The sequence below is a fragment of the Macaca fascicularis genome, chromosome 20, assembly GCF_037993035.2.
Source record: "Macaca fascicularis isolate 582-1 chromosome 20, T2T-MFA8v1.1".
NCBI lineage: Eukaryota > Metazoa > Chordata > Mammalia > Primates > Cercopithecidae > Macaca > Macaca fascicularis.
Window position 1 is genome coordinate 62,842,051 of NC_088394.1, and position 26,786 is coordinate 62,868,836.

The following is a 26,786-nucleotide window of genomic DNA, read 5'->3' on the forward strand; positions in this document are numbered from 1 at the left end:
ACAAAACTGCATTACCTGGTAGTACCAAGTTTTTAAGAATTTCAGTTCCTGTGGCCGTTGCATTTATTAGGCAAACATGAGCAGATTCTAAAGCCTCTTGCCCATGATCACCCCACAACCTATAAAACAGACACAAATTTGACGTTTTTAAAACTTCCATGAAAATACAGCTTTATTTGAATGGTGATCTTTAAACTGTCTTTGCATAGACTGATGTGATAACCACCGAAAACAGGTAAGACAGGAACAGATATTACTATAGTGATTATACAGTAATCTAGAACTCAGGTTGATGCCTTGAATGGTTAGGGGGAAAGAGGGAGAGGGTCAAATCAGAAACAGAAACTTGGTCTTCCAGCTCCTTATCAGCCTGGGCACAAGAGTGACACTGTGTCTCAAAACAAACAAACAAACAAACAAACATTTAAAAAGTGTCTTTGGACTTAAAACCTCATCTGTTTTCTATTTCATTTATTCTTTTTTTTTTTTTTTTTGAGATAGAGTCTTGCTCTGTCACCCAGGGTGGAGTATAGTGGTGTGAGCTCAGCTCACTTGGCCTCCCAAAGTGCTGGGATTATGGGTATGAGCCACCATGCCCAGCCCTATTTCATTTATTCTTAAATTATGTTAGATGCGCCAGGCACAGTGGCTCACGCCTGTAATCCCAGCATTTTGGGAGCCAAGGCGGGCAGATCACAAGGTCAGGAGATCGAGAGACCATCCTGACTTAACATGGTGAAACCCCATCTCTACTAAAAAATAGAAAAAATTAGCCGGACGTGGTGGCAGGAACCTGTAGTCCCAGCTACTCGGGAGGCTGAGGCAGGAGAATGGTGTGAACCCGGGGGGTGGAGCTTGCAGTGAGCCGAGATCACGCCACTGCACTCCAGCCCCAGCAACAGAGCAAGACTCCATCTCAAAAAAAAAAAAAAAAAATTTTGTTAGATGCATTTAAGATCTCGATACAGGGCTTATTACTGTGACTTCTGCAAAAGCTTTACCAAGAAAACTGAATTACCATCTGAAAAGCCTCACATCAACTTCTACAGGAGTGCTTTAAAGTATATTACCCAGTGTACATTCTAATAGAATGATTAATGTGCCTTCCCTGTTACCTGATCTAAAGCAGATTACCCCTTGTTATGTAGCCAGTATGTCCTCCAGAGCGTATGTCAAGCAACTGTGTTTTCTGTTTGTTTGTTTTTGATACAGGGTCTTACTATGTTGTCCAGACTGGTCTTGAACTCCTGGGTTCAAGCATTCCTCTCGCCTCAGCCTCTAGAGTTGCTGGGACTACAGGCACAAGCTACTGCACCTGGCTTCATTTGTTTTTGTTTGCTGAGCATCCATCTTTCCACTTCGTAAGGGCCCAGACAGCTGTCAAATGTATGGAGGAATCGTCTAGAAGAACCAGATGGACTGTAAATGCCTGTTTTCTCCATCAAAGTATGGCATGTAGAAGACACCTGAGATACATGGTTGACAGATGCTTGGATCATTGGAGAGTAAATTTAAGAATACTGGTGCATCTTGGCCGGGCGCGGTGGCTCGCACCTGTAATCTCAGCACTTTGGGAGGCCGAGGCAGGCAGATCACCTGAGGTCAGGAGTTTGAGACCAGGCTGGCCTACTAAATATACAAAAATTAGACAGGCGCAGTGGCGCGCACCTGTAATCCCAGCTACTCGGGAGGCTGAGGCATGAGAATCACATGAACGCAGGAGGCAGAGATTGCAGTGAGCCAAGACCACACCACTGCACTCCAGCCTGCGCAACAGAGTGAGACTCCATTTCAAGAAAAAAAATACTGGTGCATCTCAAGCAGGGTGAGACAGTGTGTGTCTGTAATCCCAGCTGCTTGGGAGACTGATGCAGGAGGATCACTCCAGCCCATGAGATCAAGGCTGTGGTGTGCCAATAATCAGACCTGCGAACAGCCACTGCACTCCAGCCTGGGTAACATACTGAGACCCACCTCAAAAATAAAACAAAAAGGATACTGAGGCCAGGCGCTGTGGCTCATGCCTGTAATCCTAGCACTTTGAGAGGCTGAGGCAGGAGGATCACTTGAGTGCAGGGGTTCGAGACCAGCCTGGGCAAACCCCCATCTCTAAAAAAGTTAGCCAAGCATGGTGGCACATGCCTGTAGTCCCAGCTACTGAAGAGGCTGAGGCAGGAGGATCATTGGAGCCCAGGAAATTGAGGCTGCAGTGAACAGTGTTCCTGCCACTGCACTCTAGCCATTGTACTCTAGCCTGGGTCAAAGAGTGAGACCTTGCCCCTGGAGAAAAAAAAAAAAAAAGAATCCTAGTGTGTCTCTAAGTAACATGCTTCAAGAAGAGGCCAAGTGAATCAGTCCTCTCTACTATCTTGCTGGCCCAACTATGGTGAAGTCAGGCGGAGCTTATTGACTGCTGGATTTTGCTTCTAACTGCTTCCCTTTGACACTTCAAAACCAGTTCTCACAATGAAAGGTAAAGTTTGGGACTTAAATGGAATGCCCTCAGCAAAAATCCTCTTTTGTTAGAGTTGCTTAGTAACCTCAACTATCTTCTCAGCTCTGTCATGCACAGTTATACCTGCATTAGAAACACAAGAACTCCAAGAATTTACAAGAAAACCTAAGTTGGTTATAAGGACTGTTACCTTGTTTCTTTTCCTAAAAGCCTGGAAGCAGGATGTAACTGAGTACCTCCAAAAAAGCCAGAAGAGCCTGAGTTTACCTCCTGGCTCAAAGATATGGGGAATTCTGGGCAAGTTACCTAACTTCTCCAAGACTCAGTTTCTCCAACTGTAAGGCACAGGAAATGGCTGCTTTCAAGGGTGCTCTCAGAATTAAGTGCCCAAAGCCTCTAATACAGCACTAGGCTAGTGGCGCAAATAGAAGCTCCAGTCCTTGGGGACATATAACTTCTGTTATCTCAGAGGCTCCAGGAAGGAGGAAAGCCAAGCCGCTTTATCTCCACAGCCTCAAGACATAGAAGACGCTCAATAAACAAGGAATGGGGAGTGCAAGCAGAAAAGGCAAGGGTGGGGAAGTACCCAAGGACCCTTCTGATGACTTAGGCCTGCACTGTCCATTAAGGTAGCTGCTAGCCACATGTACTACTGAGCACAAGCAGCGAGGCTAGTGTTAACTGAGATGTGCTGTTAAGTGTAAAATACAGTATTTCTAAGACAGTTTTGGGGGGGCTTTTTTTGACAGAGTCTCGCTCTGTCACCCAGGCTGGAGTGCAGTGGCACGATCTCGGCTCACTGAAACCTACACCTCCTGGATTCAAGCGATTCTCCAGCCTCAGCTTCCAGAGTAACTAGGATTACAGGCGCGCCCCACCACGCCCAGCTAATTTTTGAATTTTTAAATAGAAACAGGGTTTCACCATGTTGCCCAGGCTGGTATCGAACTCCTGACCTCAGGTGATCCGCCTGCCTCGGCCTCCCAAAGTGCTGATTACAGGCATGAGTCACTGTGCCGGTCCTCTAAGGCAGTTTTAAAAAGGAAAATACCCATGACCAGCTTGGGCAAGGTGGCGAAAACCTCGTTTCTACCCAAAAAAAAAAAAAAAAAAAAAAAAAATTTGAAATAAAAATTTAAGTAAAATATCTCAATAACTTTTTATATTGATAGTGTTGAAACAGTAATGTTTTGGACATATTGGATTAAACGGTATTTAAAAATCAATTTCACCTGTTTCATTTTACCTTTAGTGTGGTTACTAGAAAATTTATAATTACATTTGCGGCTCACATGAGACTAGCATTTTATTTCCATTGGACAGCCCCGGCTGAGAACAAAACCTAACCCTCTGTGCCGCCCTCGCGGCCGGGATGGGGTGCGCTCCGGGCCTCCCCATTCGGAAAACGAGGAGCCCGGGCGCAGCGAGGCGGAGCTGGCAGCCGCCTTAGCGACCCGGCTGGCGCTGGGGACCGCGGCCCCCCGAACCGCACACCGCGTGGCGGGGGAAAGGGTCCCAGCCTTCGCGGAGGACCTCTGGCCCAGGGTGGGAGCCCCGGGCGCCGGCTTCCCGCGCCCCGCACAGCCCGGCCCAGCCTGGAAGAAGGCCTGAGGGAGGCCCGACCACGCCGCCCGCGCCCTTAGGCCCGGCCCGGCCGCTGGGAAGCCCGCCGGCCCACCCTCGGCTCGGTGAGCCTCGGCTCACCTCAGCTGCCGGTCGTACTTCTGCTCCTTGAGCAGCTTCCCCGGCTGCGCCATGGCCGCGCCCGCAGCGCGGAGAACAGCGGAGCCCCAGCGGACCGCCGCCACCAGCTCCACAAGCGCGCAGGCGCACTGAGCGCCCCTCAGCCGCTACCGCCCCCTGCGCGCCGCCTGCAGGGGGCGCCTCACTGCACTGCGCACGCGTCGCCGGTACGCCGGGGCGAAGGCGGTCTCGGTACCCGAGGGTCTGGGGCTCTCGAGCCCCGTCGGCCGGAAGAGCAGCCCCGCTAGCTTGCCAGTTCGCCCTCTGTCCGTGCAGTAATTGGGGGAAACTGGGGCCTTGGAATCAGGCATACTTGTATTTTGACCACTTAACTGGTTGTGAGATCTACTCTTTACCTCTCAAATCCTCAGTTTGCTCACCTGTGCAGTGGGGATAAATGGGTCCCAAGTGTCTTTTGACCTTAAATAAGATTTTGAATACAGGAGACCAGACTCCCCCCAAATCTTACATGAATAAAAACTTTCATTATGATAATCATTATTTTTCACCCATTTCTTCCTCTCATGAAAAGCCCACAAGCCTATTTTGGTTTTTTTTGTTTTTTTGGTTTTTTGTTTTGTTTTTTTTTGTTTTTTTGTTTTTGAGACGGAGTCTTGCTGTCTCTCCCAGTCCGGAGTGCAGTGGCGTGATCTCGGCTCACTGCAAGCTCCGCCTCCCGGGTTCACGCCATTCTCCTGCCTCAGCTTCCCGAGTAGCTGGGACTACAGGCGCCCGCCACCACGCCCGGCTAATTTTTTGTATTTTTAGCAAAGACGGGGTTTCACAGTGTTAGCCAGGATGGTCTCGATCTCCTGACCTCGTGATCCGCCCGTCTCGGCCTCCCAAAGTGCTGGGATTACAGGCGTGAGCCACCACGCCCGGCCTACAAGCCTATTTTGAATCAAAGCTAGGGGCTCCCTTCTGCAGATGCAGACAAGTCCAGGGCTCTATTCTTGGAGAGTTTAGTCTCATGAAGGAAGAGAGACAGTAAACAAGCACTTACCAGACAATGTGGCCTTCCTCCAGATAGAGGGAAGCAGGGTGCTCAGGGGTGCACAGAAGAACCTCCCCACTCCCCCTCTCCAAGAATGTTTCATGTGGTGTGGAGATGGAGGAGTGTTTTGTTTTGTTTTGTTTTGTTTGAGACAGGGTCTCGCGCTGTTGCTCAGGCTGGAGTTCAGTGGTGTGATCTCAATTCGCTGCAGCCTCAACCTCCCAGGCAGCAATACTCCCACTTCAGCCTCCCAAGTAGCTGGGACTACAGGCATGCACCACCACACCCAGCTAATTTTGGTACTTTTTTTGTAGAGATGGGGTTTCGCCATGGCCCAGGCTGGTCTCAAACTCCTGGGCTCAAGCGATCTGCCTACCTTGGCCTCCCGATGTGCTGAAATTACAGGCATGAGCCACCATGCGCAGCTGGAAGGATGTTTCAAGCATAAAGAACAGCAGGTGCCATCTCTAGGAAGCCAAGAACGCATAACGAGCTGTAGGTGCTAGAGTAAGTTTGGTCAGGAGAAGGATAGGGAGTGGTTGAGAAGGTTTGAGAGACAGTTGGGACGGGCTGGGTTCTAAGGACTGTGAACCTAGATCCAAGGAGGAATTTAAAGTCCTCCACTTCCTGAAAAGACCCTCCTTTCAGGAAGAGAATGGCTGTCCTGTGGGGATGGGAGGCCAAGGAAGGAGGTTATCCCATGAGGACAATTGGGAGGGGGTGGTGGTGCTGAAGACAAGGTGACCATCTGTGAGGGAGATGAAGACTCCTTCCCCTCTATCTCACAGACCCTACAGGCAACTTGAGGTTAATAACTGCCTGAAATAAGGTGAACATGAGCACAGATCCCCACCCCCAATCCCCTAGGATGGGGACCAGAGAGGTGGCACAGTTTGATGGTAATGATGTAGTGATGATGGATTGCACTTTCCCGTGGGCGCGGTCTCCTGAACAAGGGTGAGAGTACACCCTCCCATACCTTCCCTTGCCCTTACCCAGCTCCCATGGAACACACTGATGGGAAACAGAGGCATGAGGCTTTCCCAGCTCATCATGTGTTTGTGCTGTCACATTTCCTTCTCCAAGTGGACAGGTAAAATATAAGGGATAATAAAATACACTCCGGGAAAGTAGGAAGGTCAAAAGGCAGCAGATGAGAGTTCACTGCTTAGTTTCTCATGCCCATGGACTTCATCAAAGGAAACATCCTCAAATTTGGTAGAAGGCGAGTCATAGTGCCCGTGAAGAAGTAAATGATTTTGAAAAGGTTTGTGTTGGTGTTGTCTGTAAAATGATACCTCAGGGTATCCGTTTCCTAGGAATGTCATAACAAAGAACCACAAACTGGGTGACTTAAAATAAGAGAAATGTATTGTCTCACGGTTCTGGAGGCTGGAAGTCTGCAATCAAAGCATGGGCGTGACTATGCTCCTTCTGAAACCTGTAGGGGAGAATCCGTCCTTGCTGCTTCTTGGCTTCTGGGGGTTTGCTGGCAATCTTTGGCTAGCAGCCACAGAACTTCAATCTCTGCCTCCATCGTCACATGGCATTCTCCCCTCATGTGTCTGTGTCTCCTCTCTTGAGGACACAAGTCACATTGGATCAGGACTCACGCTGATGACTTCATCTTAATTGGATTACACTTGCAGAGACCCTGTTTCCAAATAAGATCACCTTCACGGGTACTGGCAGGTTAGGACTTCAGTAACTTTTGGGGAGGACATAATTCAGCCCATACCCAGAAGCTTTGTATTAATATTATCATTATTTTTTAGAGGTGGAGTCTCACTATATTGCCCAGACTTGTCTCAAACTCCTGGGTTCAAGCAGTCCTCCTGCCTCAGCCCCTCAAAATTAAAAACCCATTTCTAATAGAGTTATTTGTTTTATTGTTATTGAGTGGTCTGAGTTTGTATATTTTGGATATTAGTCCCTGATCTAATGTATATTTTGTAAATATTTTTTCTCAATCTGTGGGTTGTCTCTTTACTCTGTCATTTCCTTTGCCATGCAGAAGCTTTTTAATTTGGTATAAACCCATTTGTCTTATTTTTGCTTTTGTTGCCTATGCTTTTGGAGTCCGGTTACTGTTTTTGGGGGGAGTGGGGGACAAGATCTCATTCTTTCACCTGGGCTGGAGTGCAGTGGTATAATCATGACTCACTGTAGCCTTGACCTCCTAGGTTCAAGCAATCCTCCCACTTCAGCCTTCTGAGCAGCTGAGACTACAGGCACCCACCACCACGCCTGGCTAATTTTTAGATTATTTTCTGTAGAGATGAAACTGAAAATAATAATAATAATTCAACCCATAAAACCATGTAAAGGTGTGTACGCTGGAGCAGAGGAGGCTGATCAGACACAGTTCTTTTGATGGCCCTGCATGAAAGAACTCAGGGCCCACTGGTGAGTTATCCATGTTGTGGAGGGTGGAAACCAGATATATCAGACCAGGAAGCCATGGTGTAATTTATTTAAGCAATTGGTTTTCAAAGTGTGGTCCTGGACCAGCAGCATCAACATCACTTTGGAAACTTGTTAGAAAGGCAAATTTTTGGCTGGGTACAGTGGCTCGTGCCTGTAATTCCAGCACTTTGGGAGGCTAAGGCAGGAGGATTCCTTGAGGCCAGGAGTTCGAGACTAGCCTGGGCAACATAGCAAGACCCTGTCTCTACAAAAAGAAAAAAAAAAATTTAAAAATTAGCCAGGCATGGTGGTGTATGCTGGTAGTCCCAGCTACTTGGGAGACTAAGGTGGAAGGATCACTTGAGCCCAGGAGTTTGGGGTTGCAGTGAGCTATTATCTTGCCACTGCACTCCAACCTGGGCAACAGAGTGAGATATCCCTATCTTAAAACAAATAAATAAATAAGTGTGAAAAAAAAAAAGAAGGCCAGGTAAGATGACTCACTCTGGTAATTCCAACACTTAGGAGGCTGAGGCAGGAGGATTGTTTGAGCCCAGGAGCTCGAAACCAGGCTGGGTGACATGGCGAGACCTTGTCTCTGAAAAAAAAGAAGTACAAATTCTTGGACCTTATCCATACTTGCCGAATCAGAAACTGTAGAGTGAGGCTCAGGAAACAAGTCATCCAGGTGATTCTGATACATGCTTGATCCTATCCTGGCTTTCTCAGCACTTACTATGATGCCAGGCAGGCCCCTGACATGCATCACCTCATGAGCTCACAACCACCCAATGCAATAGATATTGCTGCTAACCCTGATTTACAGACAGAGGGCAGATGTTTGGAGAGAAGAGTGAAGTAACAAAGAATAAGAGGTGGTGCAGGGGTTAGAAACAAATATCCCAGTCTGGTGCAGTGGCTCACACCTGTAATCACACCTGTAATCCCACACCTGTAGTACTTTGGGAGGCCAAGGCAGGAGGATCACTTGAGGCCAGGAGTTTGAGACCAGCCTGGGCAACATTACAAGACCCCGTCTCTACAAAAAATAAAAAATGTCGTCGGGTGCAGTGGCTCACATCTGTAATCCCAGCACTTTGGGAGGCCAAAGTGGGCAGATCACGAGGTCAGAAGTTCAAGACCAGCCTGGCCAATATGGTGAAACCTTGTCTCTATTAAAAATGCAAAAATTTGCCTGGCGTGGCGGTGGGCACCTGTAATCCCAGCTACTCAGGAGGCTGAGGCATGAGAATCACTTGAAACCGGAAGGCAGAGGTTTCCAAGATCATGCCACTGCACTCCAGCATGGGTGAAAGAGCGAAACTCTGTCTCAAAAAAAAAAAAAAAATTAGCCAGGCATAGTGGCACACCTGTAGTCCCAGCTACTTGGTGGGAGGATCACTTGAGCCCAGGAGTTGGAGGCTGCAGTGAGCTATGACTGCACCACTGCACTCTAGTCTGGGTGACAGAGTGAGACCTTATCTCAAACAAAAAGAAACAAATGCCCCCAACAGATCTGACCAGACCCCAGCGCAAGTCTGTTATTTTATCAGTCCATTTGGTCTCAATGAGGGCAGACTGGATCTTTGGACTGTCAGGAAGTTGGAGGCTAGCTCTGTGCTGGCAGAGATTATAGTCTGCGGGAGACCAGCCAGGAAGAATGAGTCATAACCCAGGACATCCTCCCGGGCCACTAGCCCTCCCTGCCTGTCCTTGTGCATCCTATCCCTTCTCACCCTGGTCGTCATTGGCTGATCTCTTGCCTCGCTCCCCAACCCCATAAGCTCCTTGAGGCAGCTATGAGTCTATAATGTTCACAGTTGTATCACCTGTGCCTAGCCCAGCAGTTGACATCTAATAAGTCTTCAGTAAATGTTTATTAAATTAAAGAATAAATTTCTGAAACTATTGCCATCATACTTTGTACATTTTAAAATATGTTCCAAGGTCGGGCGCAGTGGCTCAAGCCTGTAATCCCAGCACTTTGGGAGGCCGAGATGGGCGGATCACAAGGTCAGGAGATCGAGACCATCCTGGCTAACATGGTGAAACCCCGTCTCTACTAAAAATACAAAAAAACTAGCCGGGCGAGGTGGCGGGCGCCTGTAGTCCCAGCTACTCGGGAGGCTGAGGCAGGAGAATGGCGTAAACCCGGGAGGCGGAGCTTGCAGTGAGCTGAGATCCGGCCACTGCACTCCAGCCTGGGCGACAGAGCGAGACTCCGTCTCAAAAAAAAAAAAAAAAAAAAAAATATGTTCCTAGCAATGTATATATCATTTGATTTGATGATTCTACCTCTATCAATTTATTCCAAGGAAATCATCAGACACATATAAAGATGTATAAGTAAGGAGACTAGGCACGTTGGTTCACACCTGTAATCCCAGTACTTTGGGAGACTGACGTGGAAGTATTGCTCGAGGCCAGGAATTTGAGATAGATCAGCCTGAGCAACACAGTGAGACCCTTTTTCTTTTCTGAGACGGAGTTTCACTCTGTTGCCCAGGTTGGAGTGCAGTGGCACAATCTTGGCTCACTGCAAGCTCTGCCTCCTGGTTCACACCATTCTTCTGCCTCAGCCTCCCGAGTAGCTGGGACTATAGGCACCCGCCACCACGCTTGGCTAATTTTTTTTTTTGTAATTTTAGTAGAGATGGGGTTTCACCATGTTAGCCAGGATGGTCTCGATCTCCTGAACTCATGATCCACCCGCCTCCCAAAGTGCCGGGATTACAGGTGTGAGCCACCGCACCCGGCCGACCCCATCTCTTAAAAAAAAAAAATACTAAAAAAAAAAATCATACGGGCTCTCAAAAAAAAAAAAAATACTAAAGATGTACAAATAAGGATGTTCACTGCAGTGATATTTGCAACACTGAAAACTAGAAATAACAAAATCACAGCAGTGTGTGAATGAATATTATGTGTCAAGTTCTCCAAGGCCGATCAAGTAAGGAAACACTTACCACAGGGCACTGGGTGGGAAAAAACTGGTCACAAAGCCATCCTATGATCCTGATTGCTCAATGGTTTTCCGTTTTTTTTTTGTTTTGTTTTTTTAAAGATGGGGTCTCTCTATGTTACCCAGGCTGGAGAGCAGTGGCTATTCATATGTGTGATTATAGCATACTACAGTCTCAAACCCCTGGACTTAAGGGATCCGCCCACCTCAGCCTCCTGAGTAGCTGGGATTATAGGCACACCACCATACCTGGCCTTGACTATTTATGTACTACTAATACATAGTCTCTATATAATCTTTAAGAAAAAGAAAAAGAATAAAGGAAGTGAAAGTTGGAGGCCAAGGTCGTTGGATGAATGAGGCTTGCCTTTACAGGCTGCTCATGCCCTCCTCCCCCAGGCCTCCATCACAGCCCTCACATCCCCCATTTTCCCCTCCCATATAAATAGCAAAAACCAGGAGCCACTGACACCAGTGAGACCAAAGAGAAAACTCTCAAGCAGAGAAATCAACTCGGCTTTAAAAACAGCATGTAATTGAGACTGGAGGCACCTGAATGGAGGCACAGGCTCCCCAAAGTTGACCTGAGTGGGCTGCTGGGGCAACTGGCACTTCACCTTAGAAGGGCAGTCTCCACTGGCTCCTCTCACCTGCCTGAGTTCCCAGTACCCAGAGAAAATGCTGAAGATAGGCTGCAGGAAGGAAAGAACTGAATCAACTTTTATTTGGTTGTTAAAGAGGTAATACATGCTTTAATTCATTCAAAAGATACAAAGGAGTACCAGTAAAGAGTGCCCTTCCCACGCCATACCACACCCTTCCACAACCTCCCACAACCTTCCGGCATCCAGTCTCCTCCCTGTAGGTAAACATTGTCCCTAGCTTCTCTTAAGTCCTTTTGGAGGGACTTGCATATACACACAAATGAGAGTCAAATTTAAAATCCACTTCCTCCCTTTCCAGTGATTTTGGACAATATTGAATAAGGGACCCAGCAGCCCTGGGTTTTCATCTTTGTTCAGTCACTCACTGCACATCTTTGAGCCCATCACTCATCTTCTCTGAGTCTTGCTTTTCTCATCTGTAAAATGGGGTAAAAAATCCCCCCAGGGTTACTATGTAGATGAAGTTGGATGAAAAACTATATGAAGAATTCCAATTGTAATTTTTTTTTTTTTTTTGGACACAGAATCTCACTCTGTAGCCCAAGCTGGAGTGCAGTGATGTGACCTTGGCTCACTGCAACCTCTGCCTCCTGGACTCAAGCAATTCTCATGCCTCAGCCTCTTGAGTAGCTGAGACTACAGGCACCTGCCACCATACCTGGCTAATTTTTTGTACTTTAGTGGAGACAGGGTGTCACCATGTTGCCCAGGATGGTCTTGAACTCCTGAGCTCAGGTAATCCACCCACCTCGGCCTCCCAAAGTGCTGGGATTACAGGCGTGAGCTACTGTGCCTGGCCCAATTGTATCTTTTAGAACTACAAATAAATATGAAAAAGACCTGAGTTCCTCTGAAGAGGAAATGGGCCAATGGAGTTTGGGCTATCCCCAGAGCTCTCTCCCAGGTAAAGGGTGCTGGCAGCTCTCCCAGGTAAAGGATGGCTGGCTTCTCTGGGAGATAGAAGGTCCAGGCCTCATCCAGAAGCACGCCTTTGTCTTCTTGATCTGTAGATGCCATTTCTGGCTTGGAGACCTGAGGCCTTAACAATGGTGGATTCTCTGTCACATCTGGTCTTGGGGGCTACTTGTCTCTGTCATAAGTCCCCTGCCCCACCCTAGGGTCATATTTATATTAAGGATCCCTTCCTGCTCCTGGATCAGAGAGGGGCATCTTTGCAGGCCTGGGCAGTCACTGACATTGGCCCAGCCAATCAGTTGTCAATTAATCTCCATAGCTCTATCTGAGGATCTGGGGTCAGGGCCTGGGAGAGGGAAACTGAGACAGACACAGAGATGTAGGGGAGCCAGGCAGACAAGATGGCAGATTCCTGCACAAGGTCAGCCAAGAGCAGGGCCTGAAAGAGTGTCTCTGTTCAAGATCTGGCCAGCAGACATTGTACTAGTGGCTGTTCAACTCTGCTGAGTACAGGACCCTGGGTGGGATCATTTCTCTGTCCTTCCATCCACCCATCTGTTTGTCTTTCCAAAACTGCCTGCTGAGGACTAGCCAGAGACAAGCCCTATCCCTGGCACAAGGCCACATCCTAAGATGAATCAGATTGGGCTGGCTGGAGCCAGTGGGTGGAGGACAGAGGATGCACCAGGTGGAGGGCACCACAAGGACCACGGCTTGTGGGTGGGAAAATCCTGGGCCAAGGCAGGCGCTGGGGTTGAGTGCAGGGTGGAGGGTCTGAGCTCCCAGTGGGTGTACTGAAGGTTATGGGGAGGTCAGGAGAGGAGGAACTAACAGCAGGCTATGGAGGGACAAGCAGAGTCCCTGAAGAAAGGAGGAAGCAGCAGAGAAAATAACAGGGATGGTGGAAGTCAGAGCCTCAGACTGAGCTCTAAGGGGAAGCCACCTGGTGTCTGCCTGTCCTCAGGCCCATTGGTTGATGCCACTCCTCCTCACTCCCCCTTGGAGCTCTGGTTCTACCTGGGCCAAGGGTTCAGATTGCCAGTCCTGTCCCTGCATCTACCCCAGGGTTCCTGGATCCCCACACTCACAGTACACCCTTGTACCCAGCACCAAGGAGAAATGGTAAAGACTCCAGTGTCAGACCAGGAGTGGTGGCTCACGCCTGTAATCCCAACACTTTGGGAGGCCAAGGCGGGTGGATTACTTGAGGCCAGAAGTTTGAGACCAGCCTAGACAACATGGTGAAACCCCATCTCTACAAATAAATACAAAAATTAGCTGGGTGTGGTGGCCCACACCTGTAATCCCAGCTACTTGGAAGGCTGAGGCAGAAGAATCACTTGAACCAAGGAGGTGGAGGTTGCAGTGAGCTGAGATAGTGCCAGCCTGGGTGATAGAGCAAGACTCTGTCTAAAAACAAGCAAACAAACAAACAAAAAATCCCACAAAACTCCGAGTGTCTGGAGTAAGAACCCCAGGGAATGAACCCCCTACCCCCTGGCTAGATGACCTTGGGCAAGTCACTTCAGTTCTCCCAGCCTCAGTCCCCTCCTCTGTCAGACAGGGCTAATGGAAACACCCAACCTTGTAGGGTAATTGAGAGGGTTACACTATAGGAAAGACCCAAAGCTTGGCCCAGCACCTGCAACAGCCTCTGGCAAACAGTGGAAGTTCCAATTCTGGACACTTGATGGTCAATGTAGTTTGCAGTTTAAAGGGGACTTTCCAACCCCAAAGGATTCAGGACCCAGAGCTCAGGTCCCTGGTGGTGGTATTTGCAGGTCTGGGACAAGCCTGGGGAAGGGACGACATGTGCGGCATGGGCATCTAGTGTCCCAGAGTCCGCACAGGTTGCTGGGGGAAAAAGAGAGAGAATAGTCCAGGCAGGGCAGGGGTGGGAGTTGTGGGGAGAGGGTTACTTCCTCCTACCCTGAATCTGTGCTCGGGGTTCAACTGGCTCGCCGGCGGGCGAGGGCGGGGCAGGCCGGCCCCTCTGGCCCTGCTGGGGGGTGGGGGGCGGGTCCCCCGGGAACTGCTCCTCCCGACAGCCGCTGCTTTAAGAGGCTGCTCCGCGGTAGCGAGCGGGGCCGGAGCCGCAGCCGGAACGAGCGGACCGAGCTGACCGGGCAGGTGCACGGCTGCGGGGACGGCAGCGGCATGACCGGCCACCACGGCTGGGGCTACGGCCAGGACGACGGTAGGCGCAGACCTCCCCCACCGCCCCCGGCTCAGACCCCGACCCAACTGCACTCGCCCCAACCCTCTTGCCCAGCTGGTTTCCCGGACCAGCAAGCTCCCACTCTCCAGGCTGGGCCAGGACCCCTCTTCCCATCCCGGTCCCCGAACTCGGCCCAAGCCTTGGTCCCCTGCGCCAGACGCAAAGTCCGCGCTGCGCCCCAGGTGGCACCCGCCGCCAGCTAGCGACCCGGTGGCTGTGTTCTGCCGCCTCCTCCTCGAAGCAAGCCCCTGACTGCCCAGCCCGCTCAGACCCAGGCCCCGACTCTCACTCACTCGCCTGGGGCGTGCGCAGCGCGTGGGGGTGGCCCAGGGCAGCGGGCGGCAGGCGCGGCGGAGCGCTGTGCGCGGGTGTCTGTGCGGGGAGCGCGCACGGCAAGTGTGCGGGGACCTTGGGGGATCGGGGCTCCGCGTGGCAAGGGCGCAGTGTCCCCCGCAGAGTTTCCCCGCAGAAGTGGCCGAGCTGCCTTCTCGGCTGGTATGTGAGGGAAGGGGGCACTTGGGGGCGCAAGCATGTGTCTGGGTGTCTACACTGAGCAAGGGTGTTTGTGCACGTCCGGGTGTGAGTCGTGGGAGCTCGTGGCCCACACCAGCCTCCTGGGCTGACGCGGAAGAGAGCTCCTTCATCCTACCTCAGTTTCCTTAGCACTCAGAGAAAGGGAGAAGAGGCAGAAGATGAGAGCCAGACGGCTGGAGTGTGGGTCTGGGGCAGTCAATTCCTTTTGGGGCCATTTCTTACCAAGAAGGGGTGGGGGTGTGGGGTAAGGGGTTCCCTGTTTCGCTGGGGAACCAGTGCAGGACAGGTGGGGTGCGGAGAAGAAAAAGTAATGGTGGGAGGAACATCCCCCAGCCCCACTCCTGTGCGGAGAGGCAGTCACTTCTTGAGGTTGGGTGGGGGACTACAATCTGGGAAGCCAGAAAGTTGCAGTAGACCAGAGGGAGTCTCTGGCCCCCTCTGGGGCTCCAAGAACAAAGAAGCATATTTTAGAAGAGAACCCCCCAGATCTGGGTATGCAAGAGCTGGAAAGAGACATTCAGAAAAAGATGATATAAACAAGCAGAGAGGGAGAGACAGGCAGACATGGGGCAGACGGACAGGACACATAGAGATCATCTTCTCCCAGCACCTGCCCTGAGCCACCTTTTGGGTACTTCCCCCAGAGCCAGAGTCCCCTGCCTCCAGCCCTTCTTGTTAGTCATGCCCACCATCTCTGAGCACCCAGTGTCCTGTGTAGCCTGCTCCATGGGCCTGCTCCTCCTAGGCAGCCACCCCATCACCCAGGCAGAGCTGGATTGTCCAGTCAAGGAAGAGAAGTACAGAGGACAGAGGTGCCGGCATGCGGCAGTGTTCACAGAGCTTCAAAAATAACCCAGAGGGGCCGGGCCACGATTCTGAGTCATCCATTGGGGACACGGCTCTGTCGGCACCTGCTGCTGTTTTCTCAGGAAAACTTAAGAAGCCAAAAAGGGGGAGAAGCACCAGCCGGCAGTAGCTCTAAAAATAGGCTGCATCTCAGGATGTTCCCTAGGGAGATGCTGAGCCTCTCGGCTGCAGATGGATCCTCTGGGAGGCAGGTGGTGGGCGCCTGTGGGTGTGTATGCAGGTGTGTGTGTGTGCGTGTGTGTGCGCGCATGGGCATGTGTTTTGCTGTGGTCCCTTTATGCAAACTTGGGTCTCCAACAGAGGGGTTTGTGTGTGAGACAGCATATGCGTGTGTCAGATGTAGTCTGCAGGGCTGTGTGTTTGTACACATGAATATTCTGGGCCTGGATGCTCTGAGCCTACAGAGCCCAGGTCATTGTGCACATGTGTGTACAATGGAAGATCATAGAAAGATGAATGTGTTCATAGGAAGATCTCTATGGACCCATAGGCACACATGTGGAGAGGGCAGCTGGGGGCAGTGCATGCACATGTTGTATATTTATATTAATACTTATGCATGCACAAATGTGTGAGTGGCCCTCAGTTCCCTCATCTATGAAATGTGGATCTTGCTGGTTTCTACTTCACAAGGTGGTTGTGAGAGGCAAATACATGTCACAGAGTCAAAGCTAGGTTGGTGTGAGTTTTTGTTGTTATTTATCACAAACACCAACACCAAATTGCCCAAGGTGCAGAAAGAGGTGAGATGCTGATGGGGTCGGGTCAGAGACTTCAGATGCCTGGAGATCTCCCTGCTGGGGAGACTTATTACTCTGAGCCACCCCTGAGCCTGTAGCTGTTATGTTCCCTTCCATACAGTACCTCTCTGGGCCTCCTATCAGCGCTGGAAGGTGAGTTTTAGTGAGACCATTTCACAGACAAAGAAATGGAGGCTGAAAGGGGAAATGGCAAAGCTGGCATTGGAACTCCAAGCCGTGCAGGTCCAATGCAGGGGCCCACCTCTGAAGGAATGCTGAAGAGACCATCCCCCATGGGTGTCCTCAGCCTAAAGCCCAGAGATCCTGGCTGGTCTGAGTCCTTGCCCTCCTCCCCACCTGCAGGCCCCTCGCATTGGCACAAACTGTATCCCATTGCCCAAGGAGATCGCCAATCACCCATCAATATCATCTCCAGCCAGGCTGTGTACTCCCCCAGCCTGCAACCACTGGAGCTTTCTTATGAGGCCTGCATGTCCCTCAGCATCACCAACAATGGCCACTCTGTCCAGGTAGACTTCAATGACAGTGATGACCGAACCGGTAAGTGGCCCCTGCCAAAGCCTGGCACCTGGCCCCTGGTCCCTTAGGGTCCTAATCTTGTGTTGGGCAGTCTCAGGAAGCATGCTATGGTGGGTAAGAAAGGCTCCTCCACTCACTAGCTGTGAAGCCTTGGGCTGATCTTCAGTTTCCTTATGTATAAAATGGGAGCAATAAGACCTACCATCTTAGGTCAGAGGGGAAAAATGAAAAAAACCAAGTAAGGTCGATAGAGCTGGCATACAGCAGATGCTCAAGAAATGCTAATTTCTTTCTTTCCCTTCCTTCCCTTCCGTGTGGTGCTACAGATCAGGTTTGTTTTCACTCTCTGCCCCATCACTGACCTGCCAAGCCCTCCTCCCTGTGTGATCTGGCCAAGCCCAGCAGGGAGAGAGAAGGGAGCTAAAATTTATGTGTGCCAAGCCCCCTGCTAAGGTTGTAAGTCACTCATTTATTCTTTTCAAGAACCCATCTCTCAGATGGGCAAATAGAGGCTTGATGAGCTGCGGAGGGCCAGAAGCAGCCTGGTCCAACCCAAAGGTCTCTCTCTCTCTCCAGTTCACCTACGACTTCAAGGTCCAACCATCTTGGGCCAGAAAGAGGCCAGTGGGAACTCGTGGCAGCTCCTTCCAAGGCCTCTTTGCCCTGGGATTAGAGCCCAGGTTCTTTCACGATAAATTCCTAGGCAGAGGCCTCAGGAGTGCTGTTCATTGAAGGGATTTTCATCCTTATGACTGGGCCTGTGGTGGGTAGGGTGGTGGAATGGGGTGAGGAAGAAATCTGCTAGAGTTTATTATGTAAAGAAGTATTAATAACTGCTTCCTTCCCCCTTCTTCTCCCCTCCCCACAAATACAATAAAAGCCCTCAAAGGAACTTAAGTTTCAAATAGAAAATTAAAAGGCAAAGAAGATGAAGGAAGCCAGACCTTTCACCGGAAAAATGATCTTACTTAGTTCTAAGCTCCCTGGTAGGCTAGGAAAAAACAGAAAGGTTGGTTATAGTTCTTACTGCGAGTCTAGCAGATCCTCAGGAGAAAGACAAAGCATTTATTTTCTCATACTGAATTCTAAGAAAACCCTCTTACTCAGAGCTGTGGGGAGGGGACATGGGGCTCTAGCTGACCCTAGATGATAGCTTGGCAAGAAACAGTTTTCACATGACTGTCCCTTCTAATAGCCTTCAGAGGGCACTGGGGGCTCAACTAAGAAATCAGTAGCTCAATGAAGTCCACTGGGGTGGGAGAAGACACGGGGGACATGCCTGTGGATCACTGATCTGGGCTGTTGCCTTCAGACCTGGCTGGGGCTCCCTCCCCTGCCCAGAATGCCCAGGCCTGAGGGTGCAGGAAGCCAGGGAAAAGAGGAATGAGATGGTGGGGCTCTGCCACTCACCCACTGTGGGTCAGTCGGGAGGTCAGATGGGTTGATGCCAGCAGAGTGCCAAACACACAATGAGTGCCCCGTGAATGTGCTAAACACACATTGAGTGCCTCGTGAATGGCAGCACATTCTGTGTGTGAACTGGGGGAGGAGGCTAAGGGGTCCAAGGTCAAGGGGTGTTAAGGAGGGAGCTCCCTCTCCAGGAGCCCATACTATGGGGTCCCAGGTGAGGCATGCTTGGAGGGTGGCATCTGCAGACCTATCCGATTGCTCAGACTGCGGGCTCAGCCGCTCCTGCTGCCAGGGATTGGGCAGCCTGATTGAGGCCCCACCCACAGCTACCACCCCCAGACTCCTAACCAGTGCCCAGGACATGTCTTGCCTCTTTGATAAGACCAGGCAAGAAGGAGGGACTTCTGGACTGTCCTGTCCTCTTGCTTGTGGAGGCCACAGGGCCAAAGCCCTACCCTGGTCACCCATCATGGAGGGGCCTAGTGGAACTCTGAGCCTGGGGTGTTATCTGATCCAGGAGTTCACATTCAAGCCTAGCTGGGGCTCCTTCCACCTCCAGATCCCTTTCAGCGAGAAATTCTATCAGTCCCAGGAGGCCTCGTGCGTGGCCCCAGCTCACCGGGTATCAAGGCAAGAAAGTCACAAAACCAGCACAAGTGGGGCCCTCAGAAGAATCCATTTCTGGGGGAGATGGCACGGGGGGCACCTGGGCCTGTCCAGGAAGGTAGAGAGCCTCAGGAGCTACCTTCCTCTTCTGGAAAAGCACAAAGTTTAAAGAAGGCTCAAGGTTTTAGGGAGGCAGTGTTACCTGGTGATTAGTGGCTTGGGCTTTGGACATAAGAGATACAAGTTCATACCCTAGTTCAGTGCCTTGCTGTGTGACCCTGAGCAAATGCCTTGCCATCACTGTGCCTCAGCATCCCCCTTTATAGAATATGGATAATAGTAAGTTCTGTCCCTCATGGGATACTATGCAGGCTAAACAAAATAGTCTTTTCAACCTAGCCCTGGATCAGGGTTTCAGACATGGGAGGCCTAATTGTTAGTGGTAATGGGGGTCTTGGGAGGCAGGGTCCCACCCTCCATGGGAAATTGGGCAGGGGTAGGGAGGACAGCTAGATAGAGAGCTGTCCTCTGTCAGTCCCAGACTCCTCTGTCACCTGTGGGCTGTCGGGATTTCTGCCTTGGCCCAGCTCAAGGGACAGGGGTCTAGAGGGCAGTGGGGACCAACCCAAGCCCAGTCAGCCCAGTGAATTTTCCAAATGAAAAATGTATCCCACACTTTGGAAGGCCAAGGTGGGCAGATCACCTAAGGTCGGGAGTTCGAGGCCAGCCTGGCCAACATGGTGAAACCCCTTTTCTACTAAAAATACAAAAAGTTAGCCAGATGTGGTGGCGGGTGCCTGTAATCCCAGATACTTGGGAGGCTGAGGCAGGAGAAATGCTTGAACCTGGGAGGTAGAGGTTGCAGTGAGCCAAGATTGTGCCACCACTTTACTCCAGCCTGGGCGACAGAGTGAGACTCCATCTCAAAACAAACAAATAAACAAACAAAAACACACACACACAAAAAGTAAAAATGTATCTCAGCTGGCACAGTGGCTCATGCCTGTAATCCCAGCATTTTGGGAGGCCAAGGCAGGACGATTGCTTGAGCCCATGAGTTCAAGACAAGCCTGGCCAACATAGAGAGACCCCATCTCTACAAAAAATAAAAAAAATTAGCTGGGCGTGGTGCCACATGCCTATAGTCCCAGCTACCCTGGAGGCCAAGGCAGGAGGATGGCTTGAGGCCAGGAGGTTGAGGTTATAATAAGCCATGGCATTCCAGCCTGGATGACAGAGTGAGACCCTGACTCAAAAAAAAAAAAATATATATATATATATTTATATATATGTCCCTTCCTGGGCTGCTGCCCTGGCCCTGGCACTGGGCCGTCGGTCCTCTCCTACTCATTGCCACTCGCCCCACTTCTACCCACAGTGGTGACTGGGGGCCCCCTGGAAGGGCCCTACCGCCTCAAGCAGTTTCACTTCCACTGGGGCAAGAAGCACGATGTGGGTTCTGAGCACACGGTGGATGGCAAGTCCTTCCCCAGCGAGGTATGGGCCCTCCTCCACTTGAATCCCTCTGCTACATGGGAAGGAACGCAGGCCTGGGTAGTCAGGGGCTTAAGGATGCCTGGGGTGGGGCCTTGGAGAGGGGGAAGAGGAGCACCCGGGGCCTTTGGGAGAGATACTTTCTTTTTTTTTTTTTTTTTTTTTTTGAGACGGAGTCTCGCTGTGTCGCCCAGGCTGGGGTGCAGTGGCGTGATCTCGGCTCACTGCAAGCTCCGCCTCCCGGGTTCATGCCATTCTCCTGCCTCAGCCTCCGAGTAGCTGGGACTACAGGCGCCCGCCACCACGCCCGGCTAGTTTTTTTGTATTTTTAGTAGAGACGGGGTTTCACCATGTTAGCCAGGGATGGTCTCGATCTCCTGACCTCGTGATCCACCCGCCTCGGCCTCCCAAAGTGCTGGGATTACAGGCGTGAGCCACCGCGCCCGGCGGGAGAGATACTTTCTACCCACCCCCAGCACAGGGTCTTCCATCTGAACCCGGCCACTGCTGTCCTTTCTGGTCTGTACATCCTGGAGTTTTCTGAAGGGCTATCCAGTCCCACTGCAGCCTTGCTGACAGCCCTTCAAGGCTTGAGCCCGGTATTCAAGGCTGTGCATGAGCTAACCTTGCCTGGCCTCATCTTTCCCCTCATCTCTTCATACACTGAGCTGCATGACAAATCCCCTGTCCCTGTCCACACCTGGCTCCTTCATACCACCAAGCTTTGCCTGTGCTGTTCTCTCTGCCTGGAATGCCCTTCCCCAAGGCTTCCCTCTGATAACCCCCTGCTTATTCTCTGGACTCAGCTGTAGGCACCACCTCCTCAAGGAGGTGTCACGCTGGATGTTCATGATCGATTTCACAACTCGTTCCCTGCAAAGCAGGGCCTGGGCCAGATTCCTCTCTGGGTCCCCTGGAGTTCAGAAAAGAATTGGGCCCAGAGCTGGGTGGATGCTACCTGTGACCCTCTGGGGCTCCCCTGGGCCCCCAGCATCCTAATCCTTGGAGGCTTGACAGCTTCCCTTTCCTGCAAAGAGGCCAGGAGTCTGGTGGGAGTGAGGGGAGCCTGGCTCAGAGTTCCCATTGCCCCTGGGAGGCACAAAGCATTGTCCTGTTGTTGCCCCATAGCTTCATCTGGTTCACTGGAATGCCAAGAAGTACAGCACTTTTGGGGAGGCAGCCTCAGCGCCTGATGGCCTGGCTGTGGTTGGTGTTTTCTTGGAGGTGAGTGGTGGTTTGCTGGGGCCAAGAGCAGCATGGGAGGCCTGGCACTGCCCCTAGTTCTGGAACACAATGGGTGCTGGACTCATACTACCCTCTCCCTGACAGACAGGAGACGAGCACCCCAGCATGAATCGTCTGACAGATGCGCTCTACATGGTCCGGTTCAAGGTAAAGTCCATGCCCCTGACCCAAGCGGCTGATGGGGAGAGACGAAGAGGCTGGCTCACAAGTTGGGCCCATCCACTCCTTCATTCTGGGAGTAAACCCTTGCTGAGACCAAGGAGGAGGGCAGCACCAGCAGGGCCCTGCACCTGATTCCTCATTGGGGTCAGCAGCCCCCTTGGGTGCCCAGTATGAAGCCTGGCTGGGTATAGAATTGATAAGGTGCTTGTCACATTAATGGTGGTCTAATAGGCAATGTCACTGAGGGCAGCTGAAGGCAAGGGAGGGAACATCATGGCCAAATACCTCCAGGAGCCACAGCTTTTACACACAAGCAAACAGATGGAGAGGGCCCGGCTTAAGCTGGAAGACAGTATCTGGGATTACAGACATTTGCCCACAGTTTGCATCAATGGACATAGAGAGGCCTAAATCCTGCTGATAGAAATGGGTGAAGGCCGGGCATGGTGGCTCATGCCTGTAATCCTAGCACTTTGGGAGGCCGAGGTGGGCAGATCACTTGAGGTCAGGAGTTCAAGACCAGCCTGGCTAACATGTTTGTGAAACCCTGTCTCTACTAAACATACAAAAATTAGCTGGGCGTGGTGGTGCATGCCTATAATCTCAGCTACTCGGGAGGCTGAGAGAGGAGAATTGCTTGAACCCAAGAAGCAAAGGTTGCAGTGAGCCGAGATCGTGCCACTGCACTCCAGCCTGGGCAACAGAGTGAGACTCTGCCTCAAAAAAAAAAAAGAAAAAGAAAAGAAAGAAAGAGAGAGAGAGGAAGGAAGGAAGAAGAGAGAGAGGAAGGAAGGAAGGAAGGAAAGAGAGAGAGGGAAAGAAAGAAGGAAAGGAAGGAAGGAAGGAGAGAGAGAGGAAGGAAGGAAGGAAGGAAAGAGAGAGAGGGAAAGAAAGAAGGAAAGGAAGGAAGGAAGGAAGGAAAGAAGGAAGGAAAAAAGAAAGAAAAAGAGAAAGAGAAAGAAAGAAATGGGTGGAGAAGTTGCTGGTTTGGTCCCAGTGGGAGGTCTGTGCTGATTCCCGGGTTCCCCCACCTTGCTCCAGGGCACCAAAGCCCAGTTCAGCTGCTTCAACCCCAAGTGCCTCCTGCCTGCCAGCCGGCACTACTGGACCTACCCGGGCTCTCTGACGACTCCCCCACTCAGCGAGAGTGTCACCTGGATTGTGCTCCGGGAGCCCATCTGCATCTCTGAAAGGCAGGTGAGTCCTCTCAGAGGGCCAGATGGAGGGACGTGGCACTCAGGGCTCACCCCAGGCAGTGTGACTCTCCAGCTAGCACCCCACAGCCTGTGATCCCACCTTCAAGGTTCCTCCCCATTTTTTACTAATAAATGTATAGATTCTTGGTTGGGAGTTAGCTTGATTGTTAATCACCAGAACCTAGACACTGGCTGGTGGGGGGGGATACCTGGATCCTGGGACCCACCCCCCGGCTACTGTGTTGGAATCTGAATGCTACATTTGCTGATAAGTCTTAGCTAGATGGGCTTGGAACTAGAACTAGGTGAAGCAGAGCCCAGGCTCTTTAGTGAGTAAGTAAATTAGGGTCCCACAGAGAAGAATGAGTGGGGAAGAGTAGGGACAGACCCTAAGGGAAGGAGGAGGGAAGGGTAGAGCTGGCTGGGCAGGTATGCCAGATGATGCATCGGGGTCATAGAGGTCCACAGCACCCCCAATCTGCCCTGAGCATCCCTTCTGCTTCCTCAAGATGGGGAAGTTCCGGAGCCTGCTTTTTACCTCAGAGGACGATGAGAGGATCCACATGGTGAACAACTTCCGGCCACCACAGCCACTGAAGGGCCGCGTAGTGAAGGCCTCCTTCCGGGCCTGAGCTGCCCACCTGCCTAGCCGGCCACTAGGGCACCATCTTCCCAAGGGCTTCCACGTCAGCAGACACCAAACCATCTGAGGCTCCCTCCCTGGGGGGTGCTGGGGACCCTCCTTCAGCCAGTTTGCTCCTTGGTCACCCTGGAGGCTTCTGGATGGGACCCTGGAGTCTGGGGCACCCTTCAGCTGCCCTGGGGACAGGAAGGACAGGAGCTAAGCAGGGTCCAAGCCTGGGGCTGCCTCTGCTCTCCAAGACCCAAAGACCCCTGGGAACCTCCTCTGGTCTTCCCCACTGGCAGTGGCGGCAGCCCCACCTGGAGCGCACACTGTGATGGAGGAGACTGAGCTCCCTGGGGCAGGTAGCTGACACTACCAGAGAGACTCAAGCAATAATTAGAGGTGGGCAGAGCTGCCCTCTCGGCATTACCTCTTCTGCAGGCTCTGCCATGCACGCACCTCACTGCCAGGCCATTAAAATCAGCACCCAGCATGCTGGAGGTGATGTGGCCTTCTCCCTCCAGCCACCTGCTGCCACGGGCAGGCCCTGGCTATAGCTTATACAGTATCTCCCCTTGTCCCCACCTAGTCACCAAAGCCACCTACATGACAATCCATCCCTGTTGAATTAATAAATTCATGTATCCATGCAACAAATACCAATTCAGTGCTTGTGCTGTCTCTAGTACCGTCCTAGGCTTTGGGGAGCAATGGTGGTGAGTTAAGCACTACGCGTTGGGAGGGATATGGGTGGTGAACAGGTGAGAGTTACACAAAGGGCAGGGAAGGGGCTATGGGAGCAGAGGAGAAGGGGAGACCATCTCACTCAGCAAGGAAATGAAATTCTGGCCAGGCGTGGTGGCTCACACCCACAGTCCCAGAACTTTGGAAAGCCAAAGCAGGTGGATCACTTGAGCTCAGGAGTTTGAGACCAGCCTGGCCAACATGGTGAAACCCCGTCTCCACTAAAAATACAAAAATTAGCTGGGTGGTAGTGGTGCACACCTGTAATCCCAGCTACTCAGGAGGCTGGGGCAGGAGAATCGCTTGAACCCAGGAGGCAGAGGTTGCAGTGAGCCAAGGTCGCACCACTATACCCCAGGCTGGGCAACAGAGCAAGACCCTCTCAAAAAGAAAGAAAGGAAGAAATGAAATTCCAACTAGTATTCCAAATCAGATAGAAGGGAACAGCATATTTGAGGCCAAAGGAAGGGCAAGTGTTCAGGCTCAGAGGTGAGAGAAAGCCCAGTGTGGTTGTGGGGCTCAAAGGGCTCAGAGGGGCTAGAGCCCTGGGGCAAACCTGGGACCCCACCCCCAGGCTGACAGGGAGCTACCAAGGGCTTGAGTAGAGGAGGGGCAGGCCAGGCCTGCAAATGGGGAAGATCCCTGAGGAATGCGGATGGGCAGGCAGGAATGGTGGCAGGGAGCAAGGGGTGGCCTGTGTCCAGGAGGGAGGGGGCAGGGTGGAGGGAGGTGGAAGACACAGGACTGGATGAGAGAGATTTAGGAGGTGGTGCCCAAAATACAGTGTTTGGCTGTCCAGGAAAGAGAGGAGTCCAGGGCATATCCCTGAGCAGAAAGTGGAGCCTTCACTTGCTCTGGGAACACTATAGGGAAGCTGGCCACATTGGACATGCAGCATTGTGGGGTCCTGGAAGGAAAATCTAAGGGGGCATGTGCCTTCAGGCCCAGGCCCTGCACACGCACAACTCCAAGAGGGGTTTGTTTGTGTGTTTATTTTTGAGATGGAGTCTTGCTCTGTAGCCCAGGCTGGAGTGAGTGGTATGATCTTGGCTCACTGCAACATCCGCCTTCCAGGTTCAAGCAATTCTCCTGCCTCAGCCTCCGAGTAACTGGGATTGCAGGTGTGTGCCACCACACCCAGCCAATTTTTTTTTTTTTTTTGAGACGGAGTCTCACGCTGTTGCCCAGGCTGGAGTGCAGTGGCGTGATCTCCGCTCACTGCAAGCTCCGCCTTCCAGGTTCACGCCATTCTCCTGCCTCAGCCTCCCAAGTAGCTGGGACTACAGGCGCCCGCCACCACGCCTGGCTAATTTTTTGTATTTTTTAGTAGAGATGGGGTTTCACTGTGTTAGCCAGGATGGTCTCGATCTCCTGCCCTCGTGATCCGCCCGCCTCGGCCTCCCAAAGTGCTGGGATTACAGGTGTGAGCCACCGCGCCCAGCCCTGCAGTGCTTTTTTAAATGTGCATCCTCACCTTAGTCCCTAGTCCAAGTCCAGAGAGTGCCCAAAGGCAAGTTCACAGTTGGGCCTAGAGACCAAGTGTTGATTGTGACCCAGATGAGACAGGGGCAGGAGTAGGAGGCAGACACTGGGGTTGCTAGGGAGTGAGGGGAGGTGAGAAACTGGGACCTCACATGTACAAGTTTAGTCGTGAAAGGGGAGAAAGGGACAGTGGGGCAGGCTGTGGGGAGACGGGAATGTCCAAACACCCTTGGGAAAGAGGCCCCACTGCAGGGCCAGGAGGGGCTGGTGATGCATGTCATCTGCTCACTTTGTCCACAGTCCTGTCATTGTCACTATACCAGAAGGGAACTCCCAGGCCACAGGGCACTTTTGGGTCTTAGATTTCTAGCTTCGACCTCAGTGATGTGAGGAAGAGAAAGGCTTGCTCTATGGAGCCCCCTCCCACTCCCACGCTTAGGGCAAACCTGTCTCCAGAGTGGAGAGGAGTAGGGTGTACAGGAGGAGCGGGCCAAATAGAGAGTTACCCTGCAAGCACCCCTGGTCTGATCTAGGTAGGGGCCATTTTCTCCCTCCACTTTTGAGGAGATGGTGAGGAGCGGGAGAGAGGTGTCTGGAGGACAGCATTTTCTCAGCTTGGAGGCAGGCAGCTGTGGCAACTGGGAAGCAATGCCAGTAATGTTCCTGTTAAAGCAGGCAAAGGGCCTGAGGCAGACGTCCAGCTCTCCCTGCGATCCATTTTACAGATGAGGATGATGAGGCTCAGGGAGGTTAGGTAGGCAGGTCACAGAGCAGGATTTGAAC

At 51.6% G+C, this 26,786-nt stretch overlaps 2 protein-coding genes across 8 annotated transcripts in view; one reads left to right on the forward strand and one right to left on the reverse strand.

Moving 5' to 3' along the window:
- The window catches only part of NAE1 (NEDD8 activating enzyme E1 subunit 1), a 29,320-nt gene extending 25,031 nt beyond the window's left edge, over positions 1-4,289 (reverse strand). For 3 of the 5 annotated variants that reach the window (XM_045382981.3, XM_005592173.5, XM_005592172.5), the window contains exon 1: positions 4,160-4,289. Coding sequence is in view for 4 of the 5 variants with exons in the window: in XM_005592173.5 (XP_005592230.1) it covers positions 4,160-4,212 (53 nt within the window). In the remaining variant the exon portion in view is untranslated. Of the gene's footprint in view, positions 1-15; positions 120-4,159 lie in introns of all 5 variants that reach the window. The other 2 variants (XM_005592171.5, XM_045382980.3) reach the window with 1 other exon arrangement.
- Positions 4,290-14,158: 9,869 nt separating this feature from the next.
- On the forward strand, positions 14,159-24,434 carry CA7 (carbonic anhydrase 7). 3 transcript variants are annotated; one of them, XM_005592174.5, is made up of 7 exons: positions 14,159-14,337; positions 16,863-17,060; positions 20,434-20,552; positions 21,678-21,773; positions 21,879-21,941; positions 22,998-23,153; positions 23,662-24,434. In XM_005592174.5, the coding sequence occupies exons 1-7, from the start codon at positions 14,298-14,300 to the stop codon at positions 23,782-23,784; spliced, it is 795 nt and encodes a 264-aa protein (XP_005592231.1). In that variant the 5' UTR covers positions 14,159-14,297; the 3' UTR covers positions 23,785-24,434. The 3 variants fall into 3 exon arrangements, with proteins under 3 accessions (XP_005592231.1, XP_073883352.1, XP_045238917.1); XM_045382982.3 differs by lacking the exon at positions 14,159-14,337 and adding an exon at positions 14,729-14,853; XM_074027251.1 differs by lacking the exon at positions 20,434-20,552.
- The last annotated feature ends 2,352 nt before the right edge of the window (positions 24,435-26,786 follow it).

Excerpts from the sequence above, each read along its gene's own strand:
- CA7 (XM_005592174.5), top strand. The coding sequence starts at position 14,298 with ATGACCGGCCACCACGGCTGGGGCTACGGCCAGGACGACG. Across the intron at positions 17,061-20,433 it reads TGACAGTGATGACCGAACCG|TGGTGACTGGGGGCCCCCTG; the intron begins GTAAGTGGCCCC and ends TTCTACCCACAG. Across the intron at positions 20,553-21,677 it reads GCAAGTCCTTCCCCAGCGAG|CTTCATCTGGTTCACTGGAA; the intron begins GTATGGGCCCTC and ends GTTGCCCCATAG.